Source organism: Opisthocomus hoazin, chromosome 20, assembly GCF_030867145.1.
Source record: "Opisthocomus hoazin isolate bOpiHoa1 chromosome 20, bOpiHoa1.hap1, whole genome shotgun sequence".
Classification (NCBI taxonomy): Eukaryota; Metazoa; Chordata; class Aves; order Opisthocomiformes; family Opisthocomidae; genus Opisthocomus; species Opisthocomus hoazin.
In genome coordinates this window covers 10719563-10746955 of record NC_134433.1, presented here as the reverse complement: position 1 = coordinate 10746955, position 27393 = coordinate 10719563, and the positions used below count along the sequence as shown (strand labels likewise).

Here is a 27393-nt window from a genome sequence, read left to right as displayed (position 1 = left end):
CTCAATAAAGTGTTTGTGCTCTCAGCCCCTTTGGGTGTTTCTGAAGTCCCTGCTGGAGCCCTGACATGGGAGAAGGGACCCACGGGGTCCCCCCTGCCCTCCCCACGCCCTGGGTTCGCTGCCCCACCTGGGCAGGACGGCCTCAGCCCCATGGCAGCTCCCACGGCGCTTCCCCCTCCCCAGCCCTGCTTCAGCCCTGGTGCCACCCGCACGTCCCCGCAGGGTGACACCATCATCGCCCCTGGGGCTGCCAGTGCCGGCTCCTTTTTGGGAAATAGCCTGGAAGCACCCACGGTGCCAACATGAGGGTTGGGGCCACCGCGGAGGCTCCTCTCGCCTTGCAGTGCTCAGGCACAGCAGCAAGCCCACGTGCGGAGTTCCAGCTTGTACTGGTGAGGATCTGCAGGTTGCTGGGACAGGGGCTGGGAGGGCCGTTGGGTGTCAGATTGTCCTTCGAGGGTCCTGGCATCATGTGCCAGGAGCTGGGGCACTGTGCGAGGTTCCCTGTGCTGTGGGATGCCCATGCTACGCTCCGTCCCTCCCCAGCTCACAGCCCTGCTCCTGTCCCCAGGTCCCAGAGCTGGGGAAGGAGACGATGTGACCCGGCTCTGCACATGCGTGTCCCTGTTTGTGACCTTACCTGTGTGCAGTGCCCTGTCACAAGGAATGCAAACCGTATGCGTACCCCTGCCCACCCGCCCCCCTGCTGCAGCCGCTTGCAGTGATGGAGCTGAGGTCACGGAGCTGAAAGCTGTTGCAGTCCTCCTCTGCCCAGCGTCCGGAGCAGGCAGGACCCTCCTGTGCCCCTCTCCCCCGCAGAAGGAAGCCTTGGGTCCCCGGGGAGGAAGGTGAGCGCAGAGCATCCCCCAGGCTCCAGTCAGGGGGGATTTTGTCTGGTGTCTGGCAGTGCAAGCAGAGGCCCCAGCATGCAGGGAAGGTGCTCTGGCCTCTCCCCCATCCCACTCCTGGCATGACCCACGCTGGCACCCCGGCGGGGGGCTGCAGGTGACAGAGCCGCCCTCCCCCGGCAGCGTGCGGGCTGTGCCAGTGGGAAGACTGCGACCCCAATGTGCTTGGGTGGCTGTGCCGTCGGGATGGACTCTGCATCTGTGAGAACTGCATGGTGAGTCCCCAGTCCCTGACACCCCCCTGTCCCCAGCCCCGCATCACCGGCAGACCCTGGCACATGCCTCTTTCTCCCCTCTTGCAGTGCCACGCCAGTGGGCTCAGCCAGAGAGGGGCCGATGAGGAGAGTTTCTATAGCATCCTTCTCCCCGACATCCGTCAGGAGGTGAAGCGGGTGGCAGAGCAGGTGAGGCTGGGGGACACGTGTCCCCATTCCCCTGCCTGCAAGCAACACTCCAGATCCTCCCTGATCCAGAAAGGCCCATTTCAGCGGAAAATGGCTAGGTGGCTTTATCAACGGCTAGGTGAACCACCGAAACGTAGCGGGGCTGTGCTGGGTGAGGGTGAAGCGGGCTCCGTGGGGTGTGTGGCACTGACGCTGTCTGCCTCTGGGCTGTCCCCAGAGGTGCTGTGTCTGCTGGGTGCCTCGGTCACCTGCCGGGGCTGGCGCTGCCCCTGAACCTTCCACTTCCCCTGCGGGGTCGAGCGGGGCTGCGTCTCCCAGTTCTTTGCGGAGTTCAGGTGAGTGCAGCTGGGGCAGAGGAGGGCTGGGGCTGAGCTGTCACCTCTGTCCTGCAGGTCCTTCTGCTGGAAGCACCGGCCGGTGCAGTGGGTGCGGGGGCTGCAGTAGAACAGGACCCCCTGCCCCATCTGCCAGGAGGTCGTGGCGGGGTGGCCATCCTATGACACCCTGGTGTGTCCCGCCTGTGCCAGCGCCTGGTTCCACCGCTGCTGCATCCAGGTAGGTGGCATTGCCCCCAGCTCTGACGCAATCACCACTGTCGTCACCCCGTTGCCCAGCTCTGGGGGGGCAAACGGAATGCCCCCCCGCCGCTGACGCTGATGCCATCTGTGCCCCAGGGCCAGGCGCTGCGCTCCGCCGTCCACCATTTCCGCTGCCCGCTCTGCCAGGACATGGCGACCTTCCAGGCGGAGATGTTTCCCTTGGGCATCAAAATCCCCGACAGGTCGGTACCTTTCCCGCTGCCTCCCTCCCCCTCTGCCATGCTCCTGCCCAACCCCTCCTGCCTCCCTGGGTGCAGGTGGGGGTCCTCTGGGGCTGAGCACTGCCCTGCTCCCACAGGGATGCTGCCTGGGAGGAGGACAGAGCGTTTGCAGACCATGACCGGCGACACAGCTCCTGCGACGCTGGCCAGTGCCTGTGCCCGGCAGGACGGGAGCAGGTGGAGGAGAACAGGTGAGCGCCGGTGACCCTGATCCCCGCAGCCCCAGCAAGGAGACGACGTCTTTGCCTCCTCCTTCGGGCAGGAATGGAGGTTCCCTGGGGTGCTGAGCTGGGCAAGGCATGGGGTGCATGTGGGCGGCTCAGCCCTGGCAGCGGAGGGGAGCGGGGTGGAGGAGGGCTCAGCACAGCGCTGGGGCTGGCAGCCCACAGCTCGGGGGGCCTTCGGTGGCAGTGGGTCCCGTTGTTCCTACAGCCCCTGGAGACTTCTCCTCTGCAGCTCCTGCGGCTCCCTTGGGAACCACCGGTGCTGCTCCACCGTGGGAGAAGATGCCGACGGCTGGGAGTGCAGCGACTGCAGCCACCCGGGCACTGGTGAGGGAACAGCCGGAGGAACGGGGTACCCAGGGCCGCGTGGCCACCGCAGCTGTTTGGGACCCGGGGACAGGAGCAGGGCTGTGGTCTAGGGAGGGAGGGAGCGTAGCTTGGGCTTGTTGTGCCCCTCATCTCCCTGCCCCTTGCAGTGCTCCCCGTTGCAGCCGGCGCAGACTCCAGCCCCCCAGGCCCCCAGGTGCAGGGAGCCTTGCACAGTGCCCCAGCTCCTGGCACATTGGCTGAGGAAGAAGAGGCCAGGACCCTCGAAGGACAAGCTGACACCCAGCCCCTGTCCCAGCAGCCTGCAGATCCTCACCAGTACAAGCTGGAACTCCGCACGTGGGCTTGCTGCTGTGCCTGAGCACTGCAGGGCGAGAGGAGCCTCCGCGGTGGCCCCGACCCTCATGTTGGCACCGTGGGTGCTGCCGGGTCGTTTCCCAAAAAGGAGCCGGCGCTGGCAGCCCCAGGGGCGATGCTGGTGTCACCCCGCGGGGACGTGCGGGTGGCACCAGGGCTGAAGCAGGGCTGGGGAGGGGGAAGCGCCGTGGGAGCTGCCATGGGGCTGAGGCCGTCCTGCCCAGGTGGGGCAGCGAACCCAGGGCGTGGGGAGGGCAGGGGGGACCCCATGGGTCCCTTCTCCCACGTCAGGGCTCCAGCAGGGACTTCAGAGACACCCAAAGGGGCTGAGAGCACAAACACTTTATTGAGGCATCAAAAGTTCTCACTCTTCATTAACAGGCATCTTGATACAGTTTAAATTATTTATGTTTTCAATTATTATTTTAATAGTTTACATTATTTTTGTGTTTCCCCTTTTCCTATCAAAAATATTTAGTTCAACTTAAGTAAGTTGAATAGTGTAAGTTTTCCCGTTGAAGAAGGCTGCAGTTCAAGCACTCTCTGGCTTGCTGGGGCTGGAAGCCAAGCCCGCTGGGGTAACACTGGGGGTGGCACCCGGGAAGGGTCAGTTCTTCGGGGTCTGGAAGTGCTTCAGATGTGCCTGCACCCAGGGCGCCCGGGGGTCTGCACACAGTTCCCTTTTCTTCTTGGTGACCAGGCTGCCGAGAGAAAACCCGCGTTGGGACGCTGGGATGGGGCAGCGAGGTGCCCGCGTCCCCGGCCCCCTCCCAGCCCCCCTCGGGGCGCTGCCCCGGCCGTCGCAGCCCGAGCCCCCACAGCGCTGGGTACTCACATCACCCCCGGCTGGGAGCAGCTGCTGCTGGTGGTGTAGACGAAGGTGATGAAGCCCCGTGGGATGGGGCGTTGCAGTTAGCTGAAGCAGCAGGCAGTGAGGATGTCGTCTGTGAGGGTGGAGGGACAGACAGACAGCCCTGGTGAGACCCCAGCCTACAACCCATGCTCTGTCCCCACCAGCACTTGGGATTCCCCAGGGATTTGCCCTCTCCCACCCTGGTGTCCTATGCCCTGGTGCTGGATTCCCAGGACACCCCTGGCCAAGCCCCAGTCCCAGCACTGGCGCTGGTCTCCTGCTCCCAGCCCTCCCCACAGCCCCGAGGGTCCCCGCGGATGGGGACGGGGCTCTCCGCCTGCCCAGCAGCTCCTGTGGAGCGAGGGCACGGCCGGTCCGGGGACAACGCAGCGACGCTGGACTCACCGAGATGGGCCTGGGACAGGGAGAAGGCGGCCACGAGGAGGAGAGCGGCCAGGGCGGCTGCGGGGACCTTCATGGTGCTGCGGGGCTGAGGGGTCTGTGAGCGGAGCTGGGGGTGCTGCGGGGCTGCTCTCTGCACCTTGCTCAGCCCCTCTGGCCATGTCCTCCTTTTATCCTCGGCCGTGGGGTGGGTGCAGGTCTTCAAGGAAAGAAAATGAGTGCATCATACCGGGGAAATTATGTCAGGATCACCCCGTTTTGCTGAGCTGGAGAAGGCAAGGAAACCGCAGAAGGGGAAGCGCTGCCCACGGGGCTGCAACTTTCAGATTCCATTTGGGTGCCCGGCGGGGGCTGACCAGAGCCCAAACCCCAACGACATCGACCCTGCCGCTGCTGCAAGGACCCCACCGGCCATGAGCCAAGCTGAGGCACGAAGCTCCATGGCCAGAGCCCCCATGGAAGTCCCAAGCAGGCAGCGGTGACACCGCTCCAGCAAGCTCCAGGCAGGGATTCACTCTGCAGCAGCCCCAGCAGCATCCCTGTGCCGGGGGGCTGCGGAGCTGCTCCGCGGATGGACAGCCCAGCCCAGTTCAGGTGCCACGGCATGGACACCCCAGCCACTGACAGAAAACCTCTGTCAGGAGTCAAATCCCAACTTCTGCCCAGTTTTACCACAAATACCACTTCTCACCCCGCTCCCCCAGTCGCTACAGGGATTCCAGAGCTGGCTCTGAAGCTCTGCAGCTGGAGCCCTGGTGGGAACCAGGCGGATGAACGCTGCTCCAGCCTCCCTGCGCTCACTAGAAACCTTCTCGAAAGCATCTGCATTTGCAATTTCTTCTTGCCCTTAAGGAAATCATTGACATGAGTGACAGGCTTGGTATGGTCCAATTTCCTCCGTTTGCCATCCCCATTGCTGCTTCGGTGGGTGGACGGGCTCTAGGGGCTGCGGGAGGATTTTCCCGGTGAGATGAGGTGATTCCCAGGGACCTGGAGCCCCCCCCCACAAGCAGGGTCACACCCACGGGTACCAGTCTCCCGGGGCCTGGCCCGGGCTGAAGGACAGGGCTAAACCTCCAGGCATCTCTCCTGCAGCTGCCCTTGCTTAACCCCTTGATCCATCCTGGAAAAAAACAAACCAACCCCCAAACTCCTCCAAAACTCCCCAGACCCGACCTTTCTCCATTGCCAGCCTGAGCCTGCCTGTATCCACACCTCGATCCGCATCCCACTGGGTGGGCAGCTGCCCAGGGCATCCTTAAACCCCACTCCCAGGCAGGGGCTGCTTCATCTTGTAGGGGAGCTGGGGGCATCACCCTTGGCCCTTCAGGTTTCCCTGTCCTTCCAGGGGCTCCTGGACTATTCCTGGGTGCCCGCAGGGATGCCAAGCCCTGGTGTGACCCCTGCTTTCTCCCACAGGATTTACATCATCTCACTCCAGCTGCAGGTCAGGACAGGGCGTTTTATTAAACCCGTCAAGAGATGTGGAGGAGGCGATGGCCGGGGAGGGGACGGAGCCAGCTCCATAACTTAACAAGACAAGAACATACAGATAATTACACGATGCAAATAAATAGAGTTTATATAGAAGGCAGCTTCACGTGGAGGTGCTTCTTGACTCCTCCTGCTGTAGGTACTGCTGGAACCAGCCCTCCTCCGGGTCCACGCAGAACTTCTTCCCCTTCAGCAGCTCCACACTGGGGGAGGAGAGAGGGGCTGCATTAGCTGGGGATGTGCAGGATCCGGCCGTGCCCTGGGGTTCCCCCACCAGCCTGGGGATGCCTGCAGCATCCTGGCCCCCGCATCCCCTGAAAGCTCTCACTTTTAGCAATCTCTGAAACCTCAACTTCCTTCTCATTTCTCTGGCTGGCAGGTGAAATGGGGGATCTGGGGGCTATCTGGGATAAAGCAGTGAGGAGGGAGGTGGGTGTGAAGAGCTAGGGCAGGACACCCCCCCCCCATGGCACCCTGCGGGGATGGCTCATTTTGGGGGATCCCCAAAGGCAGAAAAACCGGTAGGGAACGTGGGTGAGCGAGGGTGAGGAGCGGGGTGCCAGGGAGGAAGGCAGGGTGGGGGCTGGGGGTACTCACCGTACAGCCCTGCGGGAGCAATGGGAAGGTGTCTTCTGGTAGCCCCTGATGAGGAAGGCAGGGATTTTCTTCTGGATGAACATCTCCTTGTAGCAGCAGGTGCCGTAGGGGCTGCGTACTGAGAGGAGGCGAGAGGGGTTGGTGCTCTCCCATGGCTGGCGTGAGGGTGTGGGTGCTGCCCCGAGGGGTGTGGGTGCTCCCCTGGGGACCCTCCCGCTCCCTCCCCCTACAAGGGGTCCCCTCTCGCCTCCCTGGCAGTGCTGCTTTGCCCCAGGGTAGAAGCCCCCCATTTCCCTGCTCAGAGGGGTTCTTACTGAGCTCCCCAGCCGCAGTGCTGGGACTGAAGTCACCCCCAAGCCTGTTTTTGCTCATTGTGAACAAGACCAGGAGAGCCCTGTACTTGGGCATCTGCAATGCCCCTCAGCCCCCCAAACCCGCGGCAGAAACAGGAGTTAAATCTCTCCCCCACCCCTCCTTGACCCCCCAAAACCTTGTTAGTGGAGGAGCCAGGGACAGTGTTGGGGCAGCCGTGGGGGAAGGCTCCGTGTCGGTACTCACAGGAGACACCCTCGCTTCCAGTCCAGAGAGCCACCAGCAGCAGGGTGAGCAGGGCCAAGCAGAAGACCTTCATGTCCACTTCTGGGCTCGGTCAGCACCAGCAGCTCTTGCTGACTTGGGGTCACTGCGAGCTACCTGCCTCTCCTGCCTGCACCTCGGCGTGATATACCCCCTGGCCAGGCTTTCCATGACAGCTCTGGACTCTCCCCGGGGAAAGAACCACCCGCAGATATTGATAAAGGGCAACCTGTGAATGGAAATTTCTTCTCCCAGCCCTCCAGCCCCTGTGGTTCCCGAGGGCTGCTGGAAAGTGTGGCGAGCAGCTGACAGGTCTGCCCCACGGGTGATGCGCAGGGGCCGGCAGTCTATTTTGGGTTTGGTCGTTGCTGCCGGCAAACCACACAGGATGATGCTCATGCTTGCCAAAGCTCTGGGTGAGCTCAGTTTCAAAAACCACCCGTTGTCAGCTGAGCTGCGATGCCTCTCTTGCAGTCTTGTACCGAGGTGAGTGGCTTGGCGGTGGCCAGGCTCAACCCAGTCCACCCTGAGACCCATCTCTGGCTGCCCATCACGGTGCCTGTCACGTTGGCAGTGCCCATCACATCTCGTCATGGCATCCTGAGAGCGTGGGCGGTCAATGGGGCCTGAGCAGGCATCCCCAAGGGGCAGCTCTGATCGAAATTGGGGCAGGGGTCTCCACTCAGTAGGCTGGCTGACAAGGGGCATGGGAAGCCACGTCCCCACGGGCTGTGCCTGCCTCTTCCCCCTCTCACTGGTGGCCTCCCCAAAGCCCTCATGGACATAGTTTTGCCCTGTGCACCCCCAGACCTCCTCACAGAGACGTGGTTGGGGCTTCGGCTCTTCCTGGCTCCCTGCTGACCCCAGCACTCACAGACGTGGTTTAACACCCAGGTAGGAAAGCCGGCAGCAGGATCTGCCTGCTCCCAGAACACTTGCACAGCCAGACATTTGCATGCATGAGATCACCTTTAATTCTGTTCAGTGTGTTGTACAAAAAATGATGACAGAGCTGCCCCCCCTCAATCCCTGCGCTGCCTTTGGCCGCCCCGCTAGCTGGGGATGGAGTAGGAGTTGACTTGGAAGCTCTGCTGGTACCTCTTCACCCAGGCCCTACTCGCCTGGGCGCAGATCTCCTTCCCGCTCCTCACCCTGAAGCTGGGGCAGAGAGAAGACTGGGTTAGCGGGGTGGTGGTACGGGGACCCCAGCACTGAGTTTCCAAGGGATTCGGTGGCACAGAGGATCAGGATCGGACCCACCAAAGCAAGGCACGGGGTCTGGCAGGGTCTAGAGGGGCTTCAGCCCCAGGGCTGGGTTTAGGGTACTCACATCACAGCCTGGTGCGGGCACTCGGGGCTGGTGGGGTAGCAGGCAATGACGTTGTCTCTCTTGATCCTTCTCATCTGGAAGTTGAAGCAGCACTTGTCCGGCACAGCTGGGGCTCCTGGGGAGACAGCGCAAGCTCGGCTTAGCCTGGAGACCCCCACCTCCCATCTCAGCCTTCCCGCCGTGGGCACTGTGGCTCTTTGGGAGGAGCCCCCCTGCACCCTCAGCGCAAAGCAAACCCAACCCCACGGCCTGGGGGGCTGTCCCCATCCCTCAGCCATGGGGACGGAGCAGGGACGGAGCGGGCAGCAGTGCTCACTCTGAGCCAAGCTCTGGCAGCACAGCACGAGGAGGAGGAGGAGGGCACAGAGCATCCCGTCTGCCTTCGCCATGCCGGGCTTCGGGAGGTTCTGCTCGGTGGTCCCGGGACAGAGCTGCCGTCTGCCGGGGTCAGGGCTGCTGCACTGCTTTTTTGGCGGAGCAGCGGTGCTGGCTGCCGTCACGGCCAGCGGTTGCGAGGGGAGGGGGAGGACCTGGTCCCCTGCCACGTCCCAAAGCACAGAGGGTGAACAATACTCATCCCCTCCCAGCACAGCCCCGAGAAGGGAAAAACTGCTCCTGGGCTGTGCTCTTGGCCCCCCATGGGCTTAGGATTTTTCCCGAGCTCCTGCCTCCAGCATTAGGTCTGGTGGCCGGCTTGCTCCCAAAGCTTGGCTCTGCATGCCCATGCCCCAGGGAGGCTGTGTGCCCCATGACAGAAGCCCCAGGGTGGGCGAGAGGGTCTGGCGATCTCCTTTGGATGGGACCAGGGCCAGGCTCAGCACCCTGCGGGGTCCCCGGCAGCCGCACACTCTCCTGACAGTCCGTGTCCTCCCGCTGCACCGCAAAGTTTCCCATCGCATTGCTTTGCATCCCGACCTGGGGGACAAACAGCCAAATACCACCTCCCCCTCCTAAAATAAGCTGTAGAGAAACAGCTTCTGTTTGGTTGCACCAGGCACGCACACGGCTCTGTGCTGGTTTTGGGGGTGCTCGGGGCCTCTAAGGGTCGGGACAGGCTGAGCAAGTGGCTCCAGTTCTGTCTCCCCCCAGCACCGAAGCAGCAGCTCTTGTTCTTGGCCGTGCTGAGCTGGGAAAGGCAGAGGCCAGTCTGGGGCTTCCCCAGTGGATTTTGCCTGGTCGCAGCTGTCCAAAAAGACCCCTCTCCCCCCCAGCCTCAGCAAATCCCGGGGCGCATCCCAGCTGCCGGCAGCTGGCGGATGGTGGGAAGCAGCAGGGAGATGCAGACGTGCATCCCCGCCAGCCTGGCTGCGCAGGCAGCCACGTCCTGCGGCGTGGGGCTGGGGACGCCGATGGCACCCTGGGCTGCAGTCCAGCCCCGCCATGGAGACCCGGCTGGGGAGGGCATGGGGTGCCGCTCCAGGCAGGGACCTGCCCCGGTGGGAACAGCAGCCACCTCCACGGTGGGACCTCATGTGTCCCTCCATTTGCTCTTCTCTAAAACCATTTCCCAGGAATCAGTCTCAATTTTTTGGGGCTCATGTGCTGGGTAACACTGGGGTGCAGCAAGTGGGGCTGGGCGATGCCCCGAGGTTGGCGGGGGCAGGCAAAGTGGGGTTCATGTTTCCGTGCCCGGCTGGCAGCGCAGAGCACCTTCCTGTCATCACTCCAAATCCCATTTAATCTCTCCGCGGGGAGACCCCGGGGAGCGGAGGAAAGCGTACGCCTGTGGTCCCAGTCCTGTGCAGCTGCCTGGCTCGTCTTCCCCTTCCTCGATCCATCCTTTCCCTGTTATTCCCATTCTTACTCCCACGCTCCAAGGACGTCATAGCCCAGCTGGGGTAAATGTGGCCTCTTAAAGGTAGAAAATCTTCCCTGCAATAAGAAAATAAGACAGAAGTACAAGGAAAATGAAAGAGGGTTTATTTGACTGGGAAAGGCTGTTTTTAAAGACTCCCAGCAAAATGCTGGGATATGTCAGGCCGGGAAATTCCAGGGATGACGTTCCCAGCACCTGCAGCATCCCTCTGTCCCGAGCCCCAGCTCCGGCGTCTGCCCCGTGGGGTGAGCGGACCCTGCGGATGGAGCATTTTGGAGCACGGGGGATTTCCAGCCCTGGTTGGGCCCCAGGTGCTGTCAGCCCCTGAGCATCCCCAGGTCCCCGGGGCTCCTCCCCTCCATCTCAGGGGGAATATCCCCCTTTCCCCTCCCCACATCGGCCAGGACGGGGCTTTACTGGGTTGCACAAACATGACACCAGAGCCGGGGTGTCCACAGGGGCTCAGAAGGGCCAGAGGCAAAACCAGGTGCTCCTGTGGCTCTCAATGAATTTAGGAGAAACTGATCTTCACCTCACTGCAGCTCATCAGCCCTCCTGCGTTAGATGCAGAGAAGGGCACGGGACATGGGCAGACCCACTGCTGTGGTGAGCGGATCCAGTCTCTGCTCTGGGGTGGCCCCGCAGGTCCCCTGGTCCCGTATGTGGTCTGGGCTGAAAAACCTCCCTTCCTTCCCGTGTTTCATGGGGGGGGGGTGTCCTTGCCAGCACTCACAGCTCTGGCTCTGCTTTTGGCTGCGGAACGTGGCGAGGAGCAGAGCCGCTGGTGACAGGCCACCAGCCTCCATCTCCAGCTGTCCCCTCTCCCAGGGCCGTGGCACAGGGTCCTGGGGCTCTGCCAGCCCTGGCTTTTATCACTCGTGCTTGCGAGGAAATCCGTGATGGCTGGGGAAATCCCTCTGGGAAATGCGGGAGACACAGGTGGGGGATCCCAGGGAATGCTGCCTCATCCCCCCATCCCTCCCACCACCCCTGGTGTGGTGGGACCATTGGGGAGAAGAAGGGCTGAGCCTCGTGACGGGGGTGGGAGATGTTGGTGCCTGCAAAACGTATGGGGTGGGTGATGAAGTGCAGGGGAAGGCAGCAAATCTTGGGGCTGGCAGAGGTGTTTGGGACCCCCTGGGGGCTGAGCTCTCATTGCCCCCTGCAAATGATTTGCTGGGGCTCCAAATCTCCCACTGCTGGGGGGGGACACGAAGATGTCCCCATCCCACTGGCCCCACACGGGTGTTGCTCCCCACAGCTCAGAACATCCTCCACCCCCCCTGTGCTCAGAACTGCCCCAGCCTCGCCTCGCCAAGCGCTGCATCGCTGGGGCTACCAGAGAGAGCTGCTGGGGCAGGACGGGTGCTGCCGGGCACGCCGGGACACCCGCTCGGCCGCACAGCCCCCCTGGAAACGCTGCTCGCCGCTGGGTGAGAGCTGCTTTTTCAGCCGTGTTTGCAGATGCGTTATTGATGCTGAGCGCTCCTCCGCGTTTCAGCTGATCGATAACCCCGGGGGAGGAAGATCTAAGTGCAGTGCCCGCAGGACGGGGCGGCTGCCGCAGCTGGGGCAGCCAAAGTCGTGAACGTGATCAAAGCAGCTTTGCCAGTCAGGTCTGTTTTCTGTGAAGGATTTGTTTGATTTATTCTTCTCCCTTTTAAATCTCTGTCTCGGCGGGATCAGCTTTTCCATTAACTTGCTGGGGTTGATGGCGAGATAAGCACTACATGCACACCCTGCGCGTGCTGTTTCCTTTTTTAAGGTCCTCGCCTGTCCCCGGCCACCTAGGACTTCCCCAGCTGCTTGCAGAGATGGTTTATATCGAGATGGGTCCACCCTCACCCGTCCCCAGGAAAAGGTGCCTCAGAGTCCCTCCCCCACCCCCCCCATGCCCTGCGGAGCTCGGCTGGCTCCAGATGCCATCACCTTCTCCAAACAGCAGCAGAGGTTGTTTTTTGTCTAAGGTTGGAAAACCCAGCAGGGATCTGCATCTCACACCTGGGTGAGTGTTAGGTGGGCAGCCCCTGAGGCATCGCCCGGTACCCGGCCACCCTGAGGCTGCGGGGATGAGCCCATCTCCTGCTGCCAGGAGCTGCAAACATATAGAAGCAAGACGGAATAGATGCTGCCATCCTTGTCCAGGGGAGATTTCACCAGGAAGGTCATGGCCAAGCCCCGATTTCAGGGATGTTGGTTACGTGGGAGCAGTGGTGAACAGGCACTGCTGGAGGAAGCTACAGCTGCGTCACCAGGCTGGGACCACCCTGTCTCACCCTTGCCCACCTAACCCGGGCATGGGAAAGGCCGGTAGCGATGCTCCCTGTCTGCAGGAACCAGGAACCCAGTGAAACGAATGGTGTCGTGATGCTTTGATGCAGATCTCTGGGGTTTTGGAGCCCTCTCTTGATTTCGGAGTCCGTGCCCTGCTCCTGGCTGCCGGCTGTGCCGGGGCAGCCTCCGCTTTCCTGGCTGCCGGAGCCAGGCAGCGGGATGCAGGTCGCCCTGTGTCCTGCCAGCCCCATAACAGGGAAAACAGTCCCAAAGGGAAAGGTTTTCCATCCAAAGCTGGGGTGGGGGGCTCAGGGTGCCTGTGGCAGAGCTGATCCCAAAGGCAAAAAGCTTTCCTCCAGGCTGGTGGTCCCTCCCCACATCACCCGGGGGAAGGGGCTTTGCAGTACCCACACTGTGCTGTTCAGGTGGCTCATCCCTCGGCGTTTCATCCTCTCTCAGCCGTCCTGGGCTGAACTCTCCCCCTTCCCCTGCATCCCCCACCGAGTGCTGCCTGACTCATTTCCCGTGTCCTTTGGGCCCCAGCATCCTGGCTGCCTCCGCACAGGGACCGGCCCTGGCTGAAAAGCTGATTTCACACCAAACTCCTCTGCTTGAGATTGTGATCAGGGCTGGGCTGCTCGAGTTGAGTGATCTGTTCCTCCCGCTCCCCAACCTCAGCCTTTGAAAACCCAGAGTTTAAAACTAAAATAAACCCAAAGCACTATCTGCCTCCTTATCTGCACCCTGATTTCTGCAGGCTGCACATGCCTCATGGAAAAGCAAGAAGCAGCATTTAAAGGTGGAAAAAAACAAAGAAGAAACGCCAAAAGAACAAGTAAAGATGCTCATAAAGTCCTCAGCACTCAGGAGCTGTGGTCAAAAACAACCAAAAAATTCACACTAGGGACTTGTTGGGCTCACTGGATTTTCTCCAGGCACAAGACCCAAGGCTGGGCCGTGCTGGAGGGATGCAGAGAGGCAGTGATGGGCAACAGGGATCAGCATCACTGGGACGTGGGGGGCTGCAGGACCCAAAATCCCCCATGACCTGGCCCCGGGTCCCCATGGTGATTTTCCCCGGGCTGCAGCTATCAGCAGCTACAATCTGCTTTTGCGGCATTAGTGACTGTTAGTTTTCACACGTATTTTCTGAAACCACCTGCCCAGGGAGGAAAAGACACCCAGCGTAAGATCAGTTCATTTCCTCCGGGACCACCCCAGGGTATTTTCCTTGTGCATCCTTCCCCGGCACCTCTCCGAGCCATGGGAGCGGGGATCGGCGTGGCTGTGCAGCAGCCCCAGCATGGCTGCCCTTTCCCCTTGGCGCGAGTCGCTTTTGGAAATTTTCCTAAAATACTTTTGCAAATATTTCCCAGGTCAGCCGTGTGAAAGACCTTGGTCCCCACCCCCCCACCAAGTTTGCTGCAGGGAAAATTAAAAGCGAGAAGCTTTGGATGTGGCACCGGCTGTGCGGGGCTGGGGTGAGGGCTGGGTCCTGGCAGCCCTTGCTGGTTTTGGGACCCCGGGGCTCACTCGGGGCTCATGGCAGTGGCCAGACCATGAGCTGGGCGAGGTGCCAGCCCTTAGGAGCCCCCAAGGGAGAACTTTTGTCCCACCGGACAGCTGCTCTGGCTCTGCTGGGCTGGGCGTGGGGGGAAAAAGCAGGATTTGGGGTGCTGGCCTGGGGCACAGCAGCAGTGGAGGGGTGTCTGCATCCCTCCAACCCTTGGCTGATGTTTTCCCTCCATTTGGCACAAGATGTCAGTGCTGCCCAAGGAACGGCTGCCAGTGCTCTCCCACTGCATGGCCTGGCTGGGCCATGGTGCTCCTTCTCCATCACCTTGGGGTCCCCAGCCTGGGGTGCTGCCCGGGTGCTTCTGGAGCCCGGACATGGTCCCCCCCTCCGGCAGGGTCCCACTGGGGCTTCTCCTGACCGACGGAGATGCGCCGAGAGCAGCAGGTCACAGCCAGCCCCGTGGCCTCAGGTCCTTCTCCTTTGGAGACACCACGAGGCTCTCAGACCCCCCACGCCCCATGGGAACCATCTAGGGAGAAATCCAGGAGCCCGGAAGAGGAAGGTGGAGGGGGATCAGCCCCATCCCCACATCCCAGGGCATTGCCATTGCTGCCGCTGGCCATCCTCCCCCTCCCTGTGGTGGGCAGGAGATGGAAAGCAGCTCTCCCAGGGCTGGCTTTCCTTTGGGGGGGAAGATCAGATGCTCCATGCTGGGAAAAAAAAATAGGAAAGGGGATACAGAGGGAAGAGAACCTGTAAATGAAAGAACCGAAACCCTCTACCAGCCACACATGGAAAGGGGGGGAAAAACCCCCTCAAAAGAGTGTTGACAAGTCTGGAGGCTTCTGGGACCTTGGGTGACCAGAAAAATAACACATCAAAGACCTCACGTATGCCTGAAGACAGATAAAAACTCTGAGCCAAAATGTTCTATGAATATTTAACTACCATCAATATTTAATTAGCAGATAGAGAGAGATTAAGAGCAAACGGATCCATCCTCTGCTTTCACTCCAGCCCTGCTTTGTGGGCACGTGGGGGCTCGTGGCAGTGGTGGTGGGGGGCACGGCACTGCCTGCTGCAGGGCTCGGCGCCAAGACTGGGGCACAGGGACCCCGAAGGAAGGGAAGGAGCCCCCCAAAAGGAAAGGGTCTGCTTTCCTTGCCCCCCTCGCTTTGGGGATGGATAGGAGAGAGGAGGGATAACTTGTGCAGGTCCAAAACAGCCATCCAAAAAAAATCTGCAAAAAAAATCTTTTTGGCGATTCAGGATACTCCAATAAGAGCATCTTTGCCCACCGGCATTGCGAGGCCCCCCGTGTTCTGATGAATTGGCTGCCGAGGGTGGCAAAAAGAGCTGGGGAGCTTCTGCAGAGAGTGGGTCAGGATCCGAGCTTTCCCAGGGGATGCTTAGAGCCAAGCTGGGGGAGTTTTTGGGGAGCACAGCACTGCTGGGGGCTGTGCAGCCTGCGGTGCTCTGCGGGGCCGGGGTGCAGGAGCTGGCCCCAGCCGGGGGACGCTGGAGGTGACTTCTCCCGCTGACCCAGCTCCATTCAGCTTTCGGTCCATGCTCGCCCTCCTCCAGGCTTGAAATCCCAGCCAGTGGGGTAGGGGGGTGCCTGCCTGCCCCCCAAGCTTCCCCCCAAGCTGCCCCTCCCCTGCCCATGCTGCTCGCCTGCGTGCTAACGCTTCGCCCTCCGTGTCTAAGCCACCTGCGCCTGAGTGTCTTAATCCACTGTTAATCCCTAACCGCTAATCCTTTTAGGTGACAGCAATAGCCGGGGGGTGGCAGGAGGGGAGGAGATGGGACAGTCCCTGTGCCACCGTGGTCCCCTCCTAGACCATGTCCCCTGTGTCAGGGGACATCTTGGCAGCCCCCAGCCCGACCACAGAGCTCTTACCCTTCGTGGGAGGCTCGTCCTGGGCCACCACGGTCCCCGGTACGGGGGTGGGCGCTGGGAGGGGGTCATCCCTGGGGCCTGGGGGAGAGCTGGGGGGTCCCACCACAGCTCAGCCCTGGGCTTTGGGCCCCGTCTCCCATGCTCCGAGGTTATTTCCCTCTCTGGAAGCTGTCCTAGCTGGAGGGGACTGGAGAGGGCAGCAGAAACCAAGCCGTGATGGATGTTCCCTACCTGCTGGGCCAGGCACAGACAGAACTTGCGGGATGTGGGACAGACGCAATTCCAGCACATTTGCAGCCCCCCAAACATCTCAGAAGCTCTTCCCAGCCCCTTCCTAGCCAAACTATTGCTGGTGCAAGTGGAGCACTTTGTGGGTGCAACCATGAGGATGTCTCGATCCGGGCGTTTGGTCTGGACCAGGTCTCAGAGGTGAGAATGCAGGGCTGAGGGCTGGGGGTGGGACGGTGCTGGGGACCCCCCATGCTGCCTCATCCCTTCTCTCTACCCCACTGCTGGTCCCTACAGCCCATGCCAGCTGGCATTTACTCTCCCAGCCAGGGTTTTGTGGCCAGCCTTGTGCTCGGGGATCTCCTGAGCCGTGGATGCTGCGAAGCGGGGGTATTTCACGCCTGCTGACGGCTGCTGGCAGCGTGTGGCCAGCAAACCACTTCGCCAGATGCTTTCCCACCAGCCCATGAGGGGGTTTATTTTCCCCTCCTGTTTTCTGTGTATTTGAAGGAAAAGCCCTCGATGCCCTTTCTCCCCAGTGCAGTAGCCAGGGCGGAGCTGGAGCCTGGGGGAGCAGTGGGAGGCAGCCGGGCTGGGGTGGGCACGGGGGGGCGTCCCCAGCCTCCATCCTCCCCCAGCGAGCCAGAGCCCGAGGGGTATCCAGAGAATGAAACCAGCCTCCAAAAGACCAGCCCGGTGTCTTTAATCACCAGCAAAGCCAAGCCCGGCTGTCAGGGGACCCGACACTCCCGCACACCCCGCAGCAGTGCTGTCACCCCGCGGCGGTCCCCTGCTCTGGGAGGACAGGGATTATGCTGGATCACTCGTGTATAAAATCACTGCTTGTCCGGCAAGGAGCCCATCAGCAGGGGAAGCCGCTGTGGGCTCTGCTCGCCTCGGCTCAGAGACCTGCCGGGCCCTGTGCCGTGCCGCGGTGCGTCGGCGGTGGCGGCTGCAGTTTCCATATCTGGGCCATTCACCACTCGAGACTTTTAGCGCCCGGAGCAACAGCATGTACTGCTGATGAGTTCTTTCTGCTCCAGTAATTACAGTGAGGAATTTGTCAGAATGAGCTTTCTAAAACCTTCTTGTCTTGTTCTGATTTTACCTGGAGTGTAAAAAGTCATTAGTATGGTAAAACGGAGGCTGTGCTAAGCCAGCAAGCCATCCAGATAACGCAGTTTACATCCACTACACACTCAATATGCACAAAAAAAAAAAGAAAAAGGAAAAAAAAATAGAAAAATGCTGGCTTTCTATTTTGCGCAGATGGAGTTTTCCGTGATTGAAATTAGTAGGATGGGAAGGCAAGCGGAGAAGGTGGCAGGCCTGTGGGCTGGGCATGGTGCAATGTGCCGGCTGCCGATGCCGCAGCTTCCCCCCTGCAGCTGCATCTCTGGCTCCCGAGGCACGGAGAGACCCAGATGCCAGTCCCCTCTGGGATGGGCCAGCCCTGCTATTTGGGGCAATTTGGGTTTTGCCCACAGCCCTTCTTTCAGGAGCTTCTCTCCTGCCTGCAAACACAAGCCCAGATTCACCGGGTACGTCTGTCATGGTTTGGAGAGGCTGCTGCCAGCCCCAGGCTACAGCCCGTGATGGGGCCATGCTGTCCCCGTACAAAAAAGCAAGTGGAAAACTCCCTCGAGTGATGCCCTGGACCCCCTGGGGCTGCTGTGAGCATCCCACTGCGAGGCATTGAGCCCAGGGTGGGGAAAACTCCTCCTGTTCCCACCACAGCCTGAAAATCACTGTTTCTGGTTCCAAAGCCTCCCAGCCCCTTCCGGCTCCGGCTTCAGGGATAGTAGCAGATGTCCTGGAGCATCTGGGGAACTCAGGCTTGAAATGAGCCAGGGAAAAAAAAAATCATATCAATAGGGGAAAAAAAAAAAGCTCTGAGGTCAGGAGAAGCTGTGAGGCGGGTGTCAGCACCCTCCCCGCTATTTTCAGCAGGGAGCCGCAGCCCCGGTTTACCGGCAGCATGAGTGGGGCTCTGCCCGCAGAGGGTTGCTAACCCTGTTGGGGGAGAAATGGAAGGGTGTGTTAAGACCCAGGTATTTCTTTTCAAACTTTCCAGCCAAAAAATAATCATAATTTAGCCAAGTGTATAATGTGGTGAAGAGGATTTCACTTACAGACCCCTGCTTGCTCTCTCTCCAGGGGATGATGCCCGGCTGGGTAACGCATCCATCCCGGATGCTGCTTCGCCACTGTTCTCCCTGAAACCCGGTGGGAACTCCCATGCCCTGTGGCCTTTGGCATTTTTTGTTAATAAGAAGGTTTAAAAAAAAGAGATGCTTCTGTCTTGGTCTTAAATCAAAGCATTTTGGTTTGGATTTAATTAAATGATAACTTTTTGGGGGCTGAAAGCAAACCTTTGGGTGGGGGCTGCTTGGATTTCAGGGCATTTCCAGCACCCCTGAATGCCACTTTGAAGAGAAGAAGTGATTAGAAGGCAGACCATCTCTCTGTCGATGCAAAACCCAAAGCTTTCAGATTTCCTCACTTCTTACTTACTTTCATGAGGAACCTGGCAAAATTCAAACAAGTTGGGAGATGTTTTTGGCATCACAAGATCTGTCTTTTGGGTCCATATATCCTGGGGAGGTGGGGAGCGCTTCATCCCCAGCATTATCTCCTGGAGACACAGTGACTCCCAGGTGCTGGGCAGGTATGTCGGGGTGTAGAAGGGTATCTGGGGAATGATGTTTATAAACCGGGCAGAAGATTGATCTGTGTGCACAACAAAGATCAGCTTCTGCTTTTGCCCTTCGTTTTCGTCCCATGAGCTATTTTGGAGTGGAAAGACCCATTTTTCCCTTTGCTGGACCCAAACTCTGCATGCCTGAAGGGCCCCAGTGTGCAATTCACAGCATCTCTGATCAACATTAATTATTCCCTCTTATTAATAATGTGAGACCCCATATCTGTGTGCCCTGGAAAGTCTGGCGGCTTCGTGCTCTGCTCCCAGGATAAATGGCAGGTGAATAAAATTAGGAGCTGTGAGTGTGCACCATCTAAGAGCCTTAACTGGCAATTCCCAGAAATGGCAGGGAAATAATTCAATATTGTTTATGTGATGCTGCTATGTTGGAGCCAGGCTTGGATCACAGCTCCCTGTGGCGCAAGGAGTTGCCCAAGGCGCACCAAAGGGGGTTCTTGGTCCCACCCCCACCATGATTAGGCTCCAGACAGGGCACTGGAAGCATTAAAGGGATGGATTTGGGAGAGCTAAGGTGATGAGAAGGGTCTGGGTGCTTCGCTTTCCTCCCCAGGTTCCCCATCCACATGCTCCTGGGTGGGAGGAGGGTGGGTGTTCCCAAATGGCACCTGCAAATGCCCCTCCCCCCCCAAGTCTGGCTGTCACCCTGAGGTGGTGGCAGGACCAAGGAGACCGTTCAGGGTGCTTTGGGTGCCAGTAAAGCTGCCTTTGGCCCCAGTGCTGGAGAAGAACAGTGCTCATCTGGCTACTCTTTTTATTTTGCTGAAAAAATGGCAGTTTGGGGTTGAGAGAGGGAAAAAAGACACCGGTTCAAGGTCAAGCTCCAGTGGCTTTGGCCAAAAAACCAGAAAAGTAACCCCACACAGATGAATCAAAGCATCCGACCTCATGGTCCCGGAGGGAGATTTTCTTTCTTCTCTTTACCCAAACCCAGAGCCAGAAGCTGGCTGCAGTCATGGAGAAATGTGTGGCTGGGACACCCTTCCACCCCGTGCTCGCTGCTCTCCATGGCTCTGGTCTCAGCCCTTGCCTGATTTTTCTGCCCCTTTTCCTAGCCCCATCCTCAGTTTCCAGCATTTTGGCTATTGCCCTGCTCTGCAGTGCCACCCTTGGCCCTCCTCTTCCCCCCTCCATCACGAGGATGAGGAGCGTCTGAGGATGCTGTGGGATGGAGCATCCCTCGGGGACGGCTGGAGGGCTGATCCGAGAGCTGGAGTTAATGCGAGCGCTGCAGTTTGCTCACCACACGATGTACAAATCTCATCTGCCAAGCATGTAACCTGGGATTGGGTCACTGGGAAAGAGAATTTAATCATTTGTCAGGGTGTGTTCCCCACCGCTTGCAGTGGCTGGTGAGGGCAGGGTCTGAACACTGCCCCGGTGGGATGCACCCATCCCAACCCTGTGCCACCCAAACCTGCGCCCGTTCCTCGGAGACGTGAGGCTTCACCAGCATGTCTCTCTCTGCTGAACAACGGGTGCTCTGAGATGTGCCCTTGATTCTAGGAAAGCATCAAGTGGTTTTACTGGGCTGGGCCAGGATTTCTTTACCTCCCCATCTCTTGGCCAGACCCTTCGGCATCCCTGGGTGAAGCACTGGCAATGGGAGAAGGGAGTTAAAGTGGCTGGAAAATGCTTTTAACAAGCCTCAAAGCCACTTTGCTTCCTCACGTTGTTTCCAGTAATAAAGTCAGGTTATTACAAAAATCTATTACCATCAAAAGCCTCTGATAAACCTCCAATCCATCCGCTGTGTGGTTTAATATCTCTCCTGGAGAGCTTTCCCTTTTCTGCGGCACCGGGCGCTTATCTGCCATCACCCACCTGGGCGGGCTGCACCACCATCAGATTGGGTTTGCCATTTGGAGAGGGTGCTTGATTTCTAATCCGCAGGATTTCGGCTGCAGCATGCCAGAGCTGTTGGATCCTGCTGGGATGCAAAGGACCACGTGGTGGGGGGCAGGTGGGGAGACACCGGGGACGCTGCGGAGCTCAATGGTGTGAGTTGGGACCCCCCCCCAAACCCCCCCCCCCCCATTAAATATGGAGATTTTATTAATAGCGAAATTATCAGCCAGCAGATGAAGTGCAGAGCCCTGGTGTGCGCACCAGGGTTCAAGGGCTGTTGCGAAGAGCAGCAGCTTTTCAGGGAGACACGGTGCGTCCGTGAGATGGGCTGGTGGCAAAGCAGTGAGAAATGGGATTTCTGAGAAATGGGATATCTGATTCTGGCAGTTGTAGAATGGGGAGAAGAGAAATCTGCTTTGGGATGATTAGAAGCTACTGCTTCTCCCCCCTCCCCAAATTACGGTCAGATGGAAATGTGGAGGAATAAGGAAATGAAGAAGCAATAAGGAATATGGAATAAGGAATAAGGAAAGAGGAAATAGGAATAGGGAATAGGGAGTAGGGAGTAGGGAATAAGGACAAGGACAGGGTCTATTCCTGGCCTCAGGCTCCGATCCCAGCCCCATGGACTGGGACCACCCTGCTGCCGCAGACCCTGAACAGAAAAGCATCCTCCTTGTAGCCAGGTTTTGGGGCTGCTCCGTGCAGCGGATGCTGCTGGAGCTGCCGCTCACTTCCCACCTGGGTAAGTGGGAGTCCAGGATGGAGAATTAAATGACAAATTGCCTGCTTTTTAGTGGGATTAAAAATAGACGGCAGGCTCCTGGGATGGCACTAACGCTCTGGCAGATCTGGCTTGCGGCCGGGCTGATAACGCTGGCGCCGGCGTGTTTGCCAGAGAGCTCTGGGGAGGCAGACGGGGAGACAGCGAGGCCCGCGGTCCCGGGGGAAGCAGGGCTCACCATGGTGGGGAGGTGAACATTGGGCCCAGGACCAGCATCGATCAGAGGTTGCCGTTAATTGCTACTAGAGACATAGGGCCTCGGGGGGTTGCTCACCCAGCTTGGGCTGGGCTGGTCACTGTCTGGGGGGACTAAAGCCCATAAGGAGGATGGGGGCTGGCAGGGCTGGCAGGGTCCTTTCCACTCTCACTGGACTCTGCTTTGGAGGTGGGAAGGATTTTCCTCTGGGTTTACCCAGGACTGGCACATCCACAGGGACCCAGCACTGAAATCACAGCTCTGCACTGGGGAGAGGCTGATTTTGGGGTCCCTCTGCTCTTTTTGGGGTCCCTCTGCTCAGCTGCAGCCCTTGCTGCTTCTCAGGGGTCTCACAGGCATATAAATAAGAGTAGGTAGTGCAAGAGGGGGGTAATTAATGAGGATCACTAACGGATGGAACAGGGCTGGGCAGGTGCTGCCAGGCTCCCGGCCCCGGCGCTGAGCACCTCCAAGGAGCCCGCATGGTCTCACTGGCTTCTGGAGGAGGAACATAAATCTTTCAAGGCTGCAAAGATCTTTTTTTTTCTATTCTGGGTGAAGAAAATGGATTTTTTTTGCAAGTCTCTTCAATGTCACTGGTATGGAGAGACGGGAGCAGACGCTGTTTGTGCACCGCAGACCCCTCCCTGCACAGCCGAGCGGAAGCTCGCTGCCTTCCCTTGCCTAGCCCTTGTGTACTCTTATTTTTCTCTCTGCCTGGTTCTTCTGGCAGAGTTTGGTGTGTGCCAGGACGATGTCTGATGATGCAGAGAGGAAACTTGTGCAGTGTCAGTGCCGTGGCATCCCACGGACCAGCCCGCGGACCCCCTGTGCTGCAGCCTATGGGCACCCATCAGATGATGAGCACAGCTCTCCCGAGCACTGAGATCTGCGTTAAAACAATACTGTGGTGGTAAAATTAAATGATTTTTTAAACCACTGGCCAGGTATGGGGCCAAAACCCCGGGAGATGCCAGGGGAAGGGCAGAGGGAAGCCAGCAAAGGGGGTTCAGCCCCTCGTTCTGTTCGTGCCCCATGATACGAGGGCACATGGACACGTTGGTTGGAGCAGTTTGTAACAAATCCCAGTGATCTGTGGGGTCCTGGCTTTCATGAAACCCAGAATCAGTGCTGTTCCCCCAAAATTCACCTTCAGGCAGGGCTGGGACCAGAGCTGGGAGGAGCAAGTGGGGAAGAGGGAGAGGGGGAAGCCCCATGGGGCAGGGGGACTGGTGGGGGGCTGCCATGGGACCCCCAGCCATGGGACATTGTGGCAGGGCTCAGCCCCCACTTTACTGCCTGGGAATGACCCAAAATGCAAAACCATTTTGCCAAAGGCAAGCAGGGGCGAGGTGAAGGGAAGTGACAAAAGACACCCTGCAAGTCGGTGGCAGGGGCTCAGCCCTTTTGCCCACATCTTGCAGAGTCCTCAAAGGCTGTTTGACTTTGCACAGCATAATCCCAGGCTGGGGAAATGCCACCCATGCCCTGGCAGCCCCCGGGCGAATGGGGGACCCTCTCCCTCCATGCTTGGCTCTGGGAGAGGAAGATGAGGCTGAGGAAGCATGAGATCATCCATCAGACCCCCTCAAGAAGGTCAAAAAAGGGCTGCAAACATCAGAAAAATCATCCCCACGTCCAGCAGTGTTAGCAGGGTTGATGTAACGCACGCATCAGACGTGTCACCGAAGACGTCGGGGGCTTTAATTGAGATGTGACCACCTGTAGCCAAATACTGAATCATCTTTGGCCAGATGCTGTCAAGGTCAGGAACTTTTCTTTCAAAAAACCGCTGAGCTCTGATAGAAATTGTTGCCAGAAATCTTAAACAGGGGCTTTTGCCACAAAATCGTGATCGTTATCTGCCTGCCCCCGAGATAGCCCAGCAGCTATCCTGCTGGAAAATCCCCCCCCTGCCCTGCCCATTCCCCCTCCTTCCCTTCCACGTCCGGACTTTCCAGGGGCTTTGTTTTATTTTAAACAGCTGCTGCATATTGAGCAGAAAAATGACGTTGAAGGAGGCTCTTTTGACCCTGGCGCTATAATTATTCTGGACTCCAGCAATGCGTGTGGTTCAAATGCTCTTTTCCCCGACGCCTCTCTGCCCTGGCTGCCAGCTCCTTTCTGTCGGATGCAGGATTACCTGCAGTCCTGGAGGCTCGGCGCAGGTGATGGGGGATGCAGGCAAAGGCCTTTGCATGGCTTTCCCAGCAGGTTTTTGCATCCCACGAAAGCCCAGGTGCAAAACGAGGGTGTTTTCTGATGGTTTCAGGCATGTTTTGGGCGAGACTCAATTTCTGCTGCCTTTGGGGTTGCTACTGCCCACTCCCTGCCAGGCTGTGACACCGGTCCTTCTGGTGCAGGCAGCAGGTGGCTGCTGGCCCCAGAGAGCAAAACTAGGAGTCCAAACCAGTCCCTGCTCCTACCTCTGCCTTTCCCCTGCATTCCCCTCTCTGCCCCCCAAATCACAGCAGCCCACTCCCATTCGGGATCTGTCTCTTCCATCGCTCCCCTGGGGCTGCTGAAGGGGTTAATCCACTTGCACAAAACCAGATGGGAAAATGTTTGCTGCTAAATGAGCTACTGAAAAATTCATGGTCCTAAATGGTCTTCCAGGGGGTTCTTCCCCCGCAAGGAGTGGGAAATCCCAGCTGGGAGCTACTAATGGCAGGAAGGAAAGGGCTTCGCTGGGCCCCGCTCCAGATGGGACTCCACACCCTCGGAACACCCCGGCCATTACCGAGGCGGCCATTAGGCAGCACTGGGACAGACTCAGATCAATTAGCAGCTGCTCCATCGTTATCCCGCCGGACACGCCAGCCGGGCAGGCGCTGGGGATGGGGCTCTGAGCTTTGGGGTAAAAGCTGGGCTCTGGTTTCACCCCCCGAGGCTGGTGGGCAGGGGAGGTTTCTGCTTGCTGGGGTGGGCAGGTGCTCCATCTGCCCGTGGCGGAGCCCCGACAGCTGCTTGGGAGCTTCCAGGGTGGAATTAGGGCTGTGTTTGATGACACCCTGCTTGCAGTTAGTTGCCAGCCCTGGAGGTAGATATCCTGGGGAGGTGTCTGCTGGTGTTGAACCATGTCCGGAGGGAGGAGGCACGGAGGAAATTCGCCTCCTGCTACTGGTGCTTGGCATTTTAGAGATGATGGGGTGCTTTTTGGGATGCAGCGGGGTGCCCAGCTTGGGGCTACTCTACGATGGGTGTCCTGTAGCAGATGCTTATGGCGGTGGGACCCTGGAGCTGCCACCACCCTTCTCCAAGAGCAAACTCAGCCCAATGCACCGTGGTGCCTCTGGAGACAAGGCAGGCTGTGGGACGCTCAGCCGGTCCCAGCCCTTCTCCCAGCACCTCCCCCCGCCGCCATCTCCGTCCCCAACGAACGCTGCTGTGACAGGTCCAGCGAAGGGGAAAGGGAGGCCCTGCTCACTGCCGGGGCCTCTCGCCGCTCGGCTGGCAGCGGTCCTCAGCCCCGGCCAGGCAGTGCCAGGGCAGGTGACAGAGGGGCCCCGCTGCAGGGGACAGAGCCGCGGGTATGGGGGTCCTCACCCGGAAAGGTCACGGTGGCTGTGGGGAGAGAGGGGATCCGAGATGAGCAGCATCTGGCGGGGAAGCAGAGAGAGGGAGAGTGGGGTGGGATGGAAGGGAAGGACGGATGGAGGAAGGGAGGGGAGGGAGGGAGAGAGGGAGGGAGGGAGGAGTGAGGGTTGGAGGGATGGAGGGATAGGGGTCGATGGGCAGGGAGAGGGTATAGAGGGATGGACAGGTGAAAGGATGGATGGATGGATGGATGGATGGATGGATGGATGGATGGATGGATGGATGGATCGATGGATTGATGGACAGATGGATGGATGAAGAGAGGATATAATGGGAGGGAGGGAGGGAGGGAGGGAGAGACAGACAGACAAAGAGACAGCACGTAGGGATGGATGGATGGATGGATGGATGGATGGATGGATGGATGGATGGATGGATGGATGGACAGAGAGAGAGTATACAAGGATGGGTGGCTGCTGGCTGTACAGGTAGCAACTGACTGTCCCAGCAACGAGATCCAGAGTTAGATGGAGCTTTGCTCTCATCTGGACTGGCCATTTTCACACTCCCCTGGTAAGTACCCTAGCCTCAGAGAGCTGGTGGGATCTCATCCTGTTTGGCCACTGCTAGGCCGTCAGCCTCGGACCAGCCATGAGCTCCGGTGCATACCAAGCCCGTGCTCGGGGTACAGCCCCCCGCCAGGCAGGTAAGTCCCCCTACCCCTGGGGGACAGCCCGCGGTGAGGCGCAGGCAGGTCCCCAGCCCTCTGCCCTTTCTGAAGAGCCCTTTTATCTTTCCATTCCTGCAGTAGCACCTCCGGGGAGCACACACAGCTCTGATGCTGGGGCTGGACCTGTGGAGAAGCCACTCTTGCTGCATTTCCCCCACCCTACATCTCGCTGTGGCTGTCATCGTGCCAGAAAGGAACATTTCAAGGCTGAGATATTTTGGTCATTTTTCTGCCTTCTTCTTCCAGCTTACAGTGAAAACCCATTACTGGGATAATCACACGGTGCCAGTGTTTGTCGCATCCCACCGGGACCTGTTTCATGGGGTCGGAGCGCTCATCAGCTGGCCTCGGGTGGATGCCTTCCCTGGGAGGGATCACTGGAGGCAGATGGACCTGGCAAAGGGTGATGGAGGCAGATGGACCTGGCAAAGGAGGATGCGGTGGGCGCAGGGCTGAGCATCTCAGGAGCAGGGGAACTGCCCAGACAGCCTGTTTCATGCAATTCCCAGTTGAACCCACTCTGGGGCACATCAATGATCACATCTTTGCCTGATCTGGGGCGCTCAGGGTGTTCCTGTACCCTACCCCTCACCCTGCAAATCAACCCAGCTCCAACCCAACCTCTCCATTGCCCACAAATTGTCCAGGATTCTCTCAAGCTTAGAGCATCCCAGCTGGGGCGATGGAGGTGGGGGGAGAAAAAGGATCAGATTCTGCCCCACCTGGCACGCATGCACTGGAGGGGACACCATGGCCATGCCGGGGCTGCGGGAAGGCTGTACCTGGCAGTGAGCTCATCCCGGCAGCACCATTAAGGGCTGCACAGCCCCGAATCCTTTCCCCCACCACAGCCCCTTATCTGATTAGGGACCAGGGGAGGCCTAAAAGCCCCTGGAAAATCAAACTGCATGAGTCAAGCCAAGCAAGGGGGGGACTGGGAAACCAAAGCAAATGGGCTTTTCTCCTCCTCTTAAGTGCTTTTCCCTGTCTGTATTTCCATCTTGGCCAGAAAGGCAGGGAAGGGGGAGGGATATGGGGATGGAATGATGAGTCTGGACGGTCAGGCGTCCCCCGGCGAGACCACAGGAATGCTGATGGGGACCTGTCCTGGGGACCTGGCCACCACTCACTCTCCTGCATCCCTGAGAGGTCGTAAACAGCACAGTATGGAGAGGAAGGCTGGAAAAGAAGAGATTCTGCATTTGTTTTTTATATGTTCTGTATATATATGGGTATTGGTGAGGTCTGGGTGAATGGTGACACTCGAGAGTGGGGTCCCTTTGCAGGCAGGGGCTTGCAGACACCCACCCTGCCTCCTCCCTGCCTCCTCCCTGCCCTCCCTCCAGCCTGCTCAAGTTCTAGAAGTAAATGGTTGCAGCTTTGGAGCCATTTGGAGATGACGAACATCCCTCCTCACCCCCACGAGACCCCAGCTGTCCCTTTGGGCTCATAGGAGAAACCAGCTGCAAACACAAGCCCTGTGGGGGGGAGCAGGGGGGGCAAGGCTTACCCTGCCCGCTCCTGCCTGACAGCCTGCTGCCCGCCCTGCCACG

The 27393-nt window shown here is 59.1% G+C and overlaps 3 protein-coding genes and 1 pseudogene across 3 annotated transcripts; 1 reads left to right on the top strand and 3 right to left on the bottom strand.

The window, feature by feature from the left end:
- The first annotated feature begins 302 nt into the window (after positions 1-302).
- Positions 303-3044, top strand: LOC142363714 (E3 ubiquitin-protein ligase PHF7-like). The gene is given in 11 exon segments (XM_075440056.1): positions 303-392; positions 776-848; positions 1032-1123; positions 1211-1312; positions 1530-1542; positions 1545-1647; positions 1705-1867; positions 1987-2093; positions 2210-2323; positions 2565-2683; positions 2833-3044. Coding segments are annotated over 11 exon segments (1188 nt in total).
- Positions 3045-3464: 420 nt separating this feature from the next.
- On the bottom strand, positions 3465-4384 carry LOC142363752 (C-C motif chemokine 3-like; annotated as a pseudogene).
- A 75-nt stretch (positions 4385-4459) lies between these two features.
- LOC104329385 (regakine-1) lies at positions 4460-7017 on the bottom strand. The gene is made up of 4 exons (XM_075440349.1): positions 6945-7017; positions 6387-6504; positions 5856-5992; positions 4460-4494 (listed from the first exon to the last, which is right to left on the bottom strand). Exons 1-3 carry the CDS (start codon positions 7015-7017, stop codon positions 5893-5895), a joined length of 291 nt encoding a protein of 96 aa, XP_075296464.1. The 3' UTR covers positions 4460-4494; positions 5856-5892.
- Positions 7018-7921: 904 nt separating this feature from the next.
- On the bottom strand, positions 7922-8748 carry LOC104329387 (C-C motif chemokine 4-like). Its single transcript, XM_009934503.2, has 3 exons — positions 8609-8748; positions 8293-8407; positions 7922-8120 (listed from the first exon to the last, which is right to left on the bottom strand). The coding sequence occupies exons 1-3, from the start codon at positions 8679-8681 to the stop codon at positions 8015-8017; spliced, it is 294 nt and encodes a 97-aa protein (XP_009932805.1). The 5' UTR covers positions 8682-8748; the 3' UTR covers positions 7922-8014.
- Between the last annotated feature and the right edge of the window lie 18645 nt (positions 8749-27393).

Coding starts and splice junctions, on each gene's coding strand:
- LOC104329385 (XM_075440349.1), bottom strand. CDS start 7,017: ATGAAGGTCTTCTGCTTGGCCCTGCTCACCCTGCTGCTGGTGGCTCTC. Junction 6,505..6,944: donor TGGAAGCGAGGGTGTCTCCT/GTGAGTACCGAC, acceptor GCCTCCTCTCAG/TACGCAGCCCCTACGGCACC. Junction 5,993..6,386: donor TGCTCCCGCAGGGCTGTACG/GTGAGTACCCCC, acceptor CTCCTCCCCCAG/TGTGGAGCTGCTGAAGGGGA.
- LOC104329387 (XM_009934503.2), bottom strand. CDS start 8,681: ATGGCGAAGGCAGACGGGATGCTCTGTGCCCTCCTCCTCCTCCTCGTG. Junction 8,408..8,608: donor CTGCCAGAGCTTGGCTCAGA/GTGAGCACTGCT, acceptor CTGTCTCCCCAG/GAGCCCCAGCTGTGCCGGAC. Junction 8,121..8,292: donor TGCCCGCACCAGGCTGTGAT/GTGAGTACCCTA, acceptor TCTCTGCCCCAG/CTTCAGGGTGAGGAGCGGGA.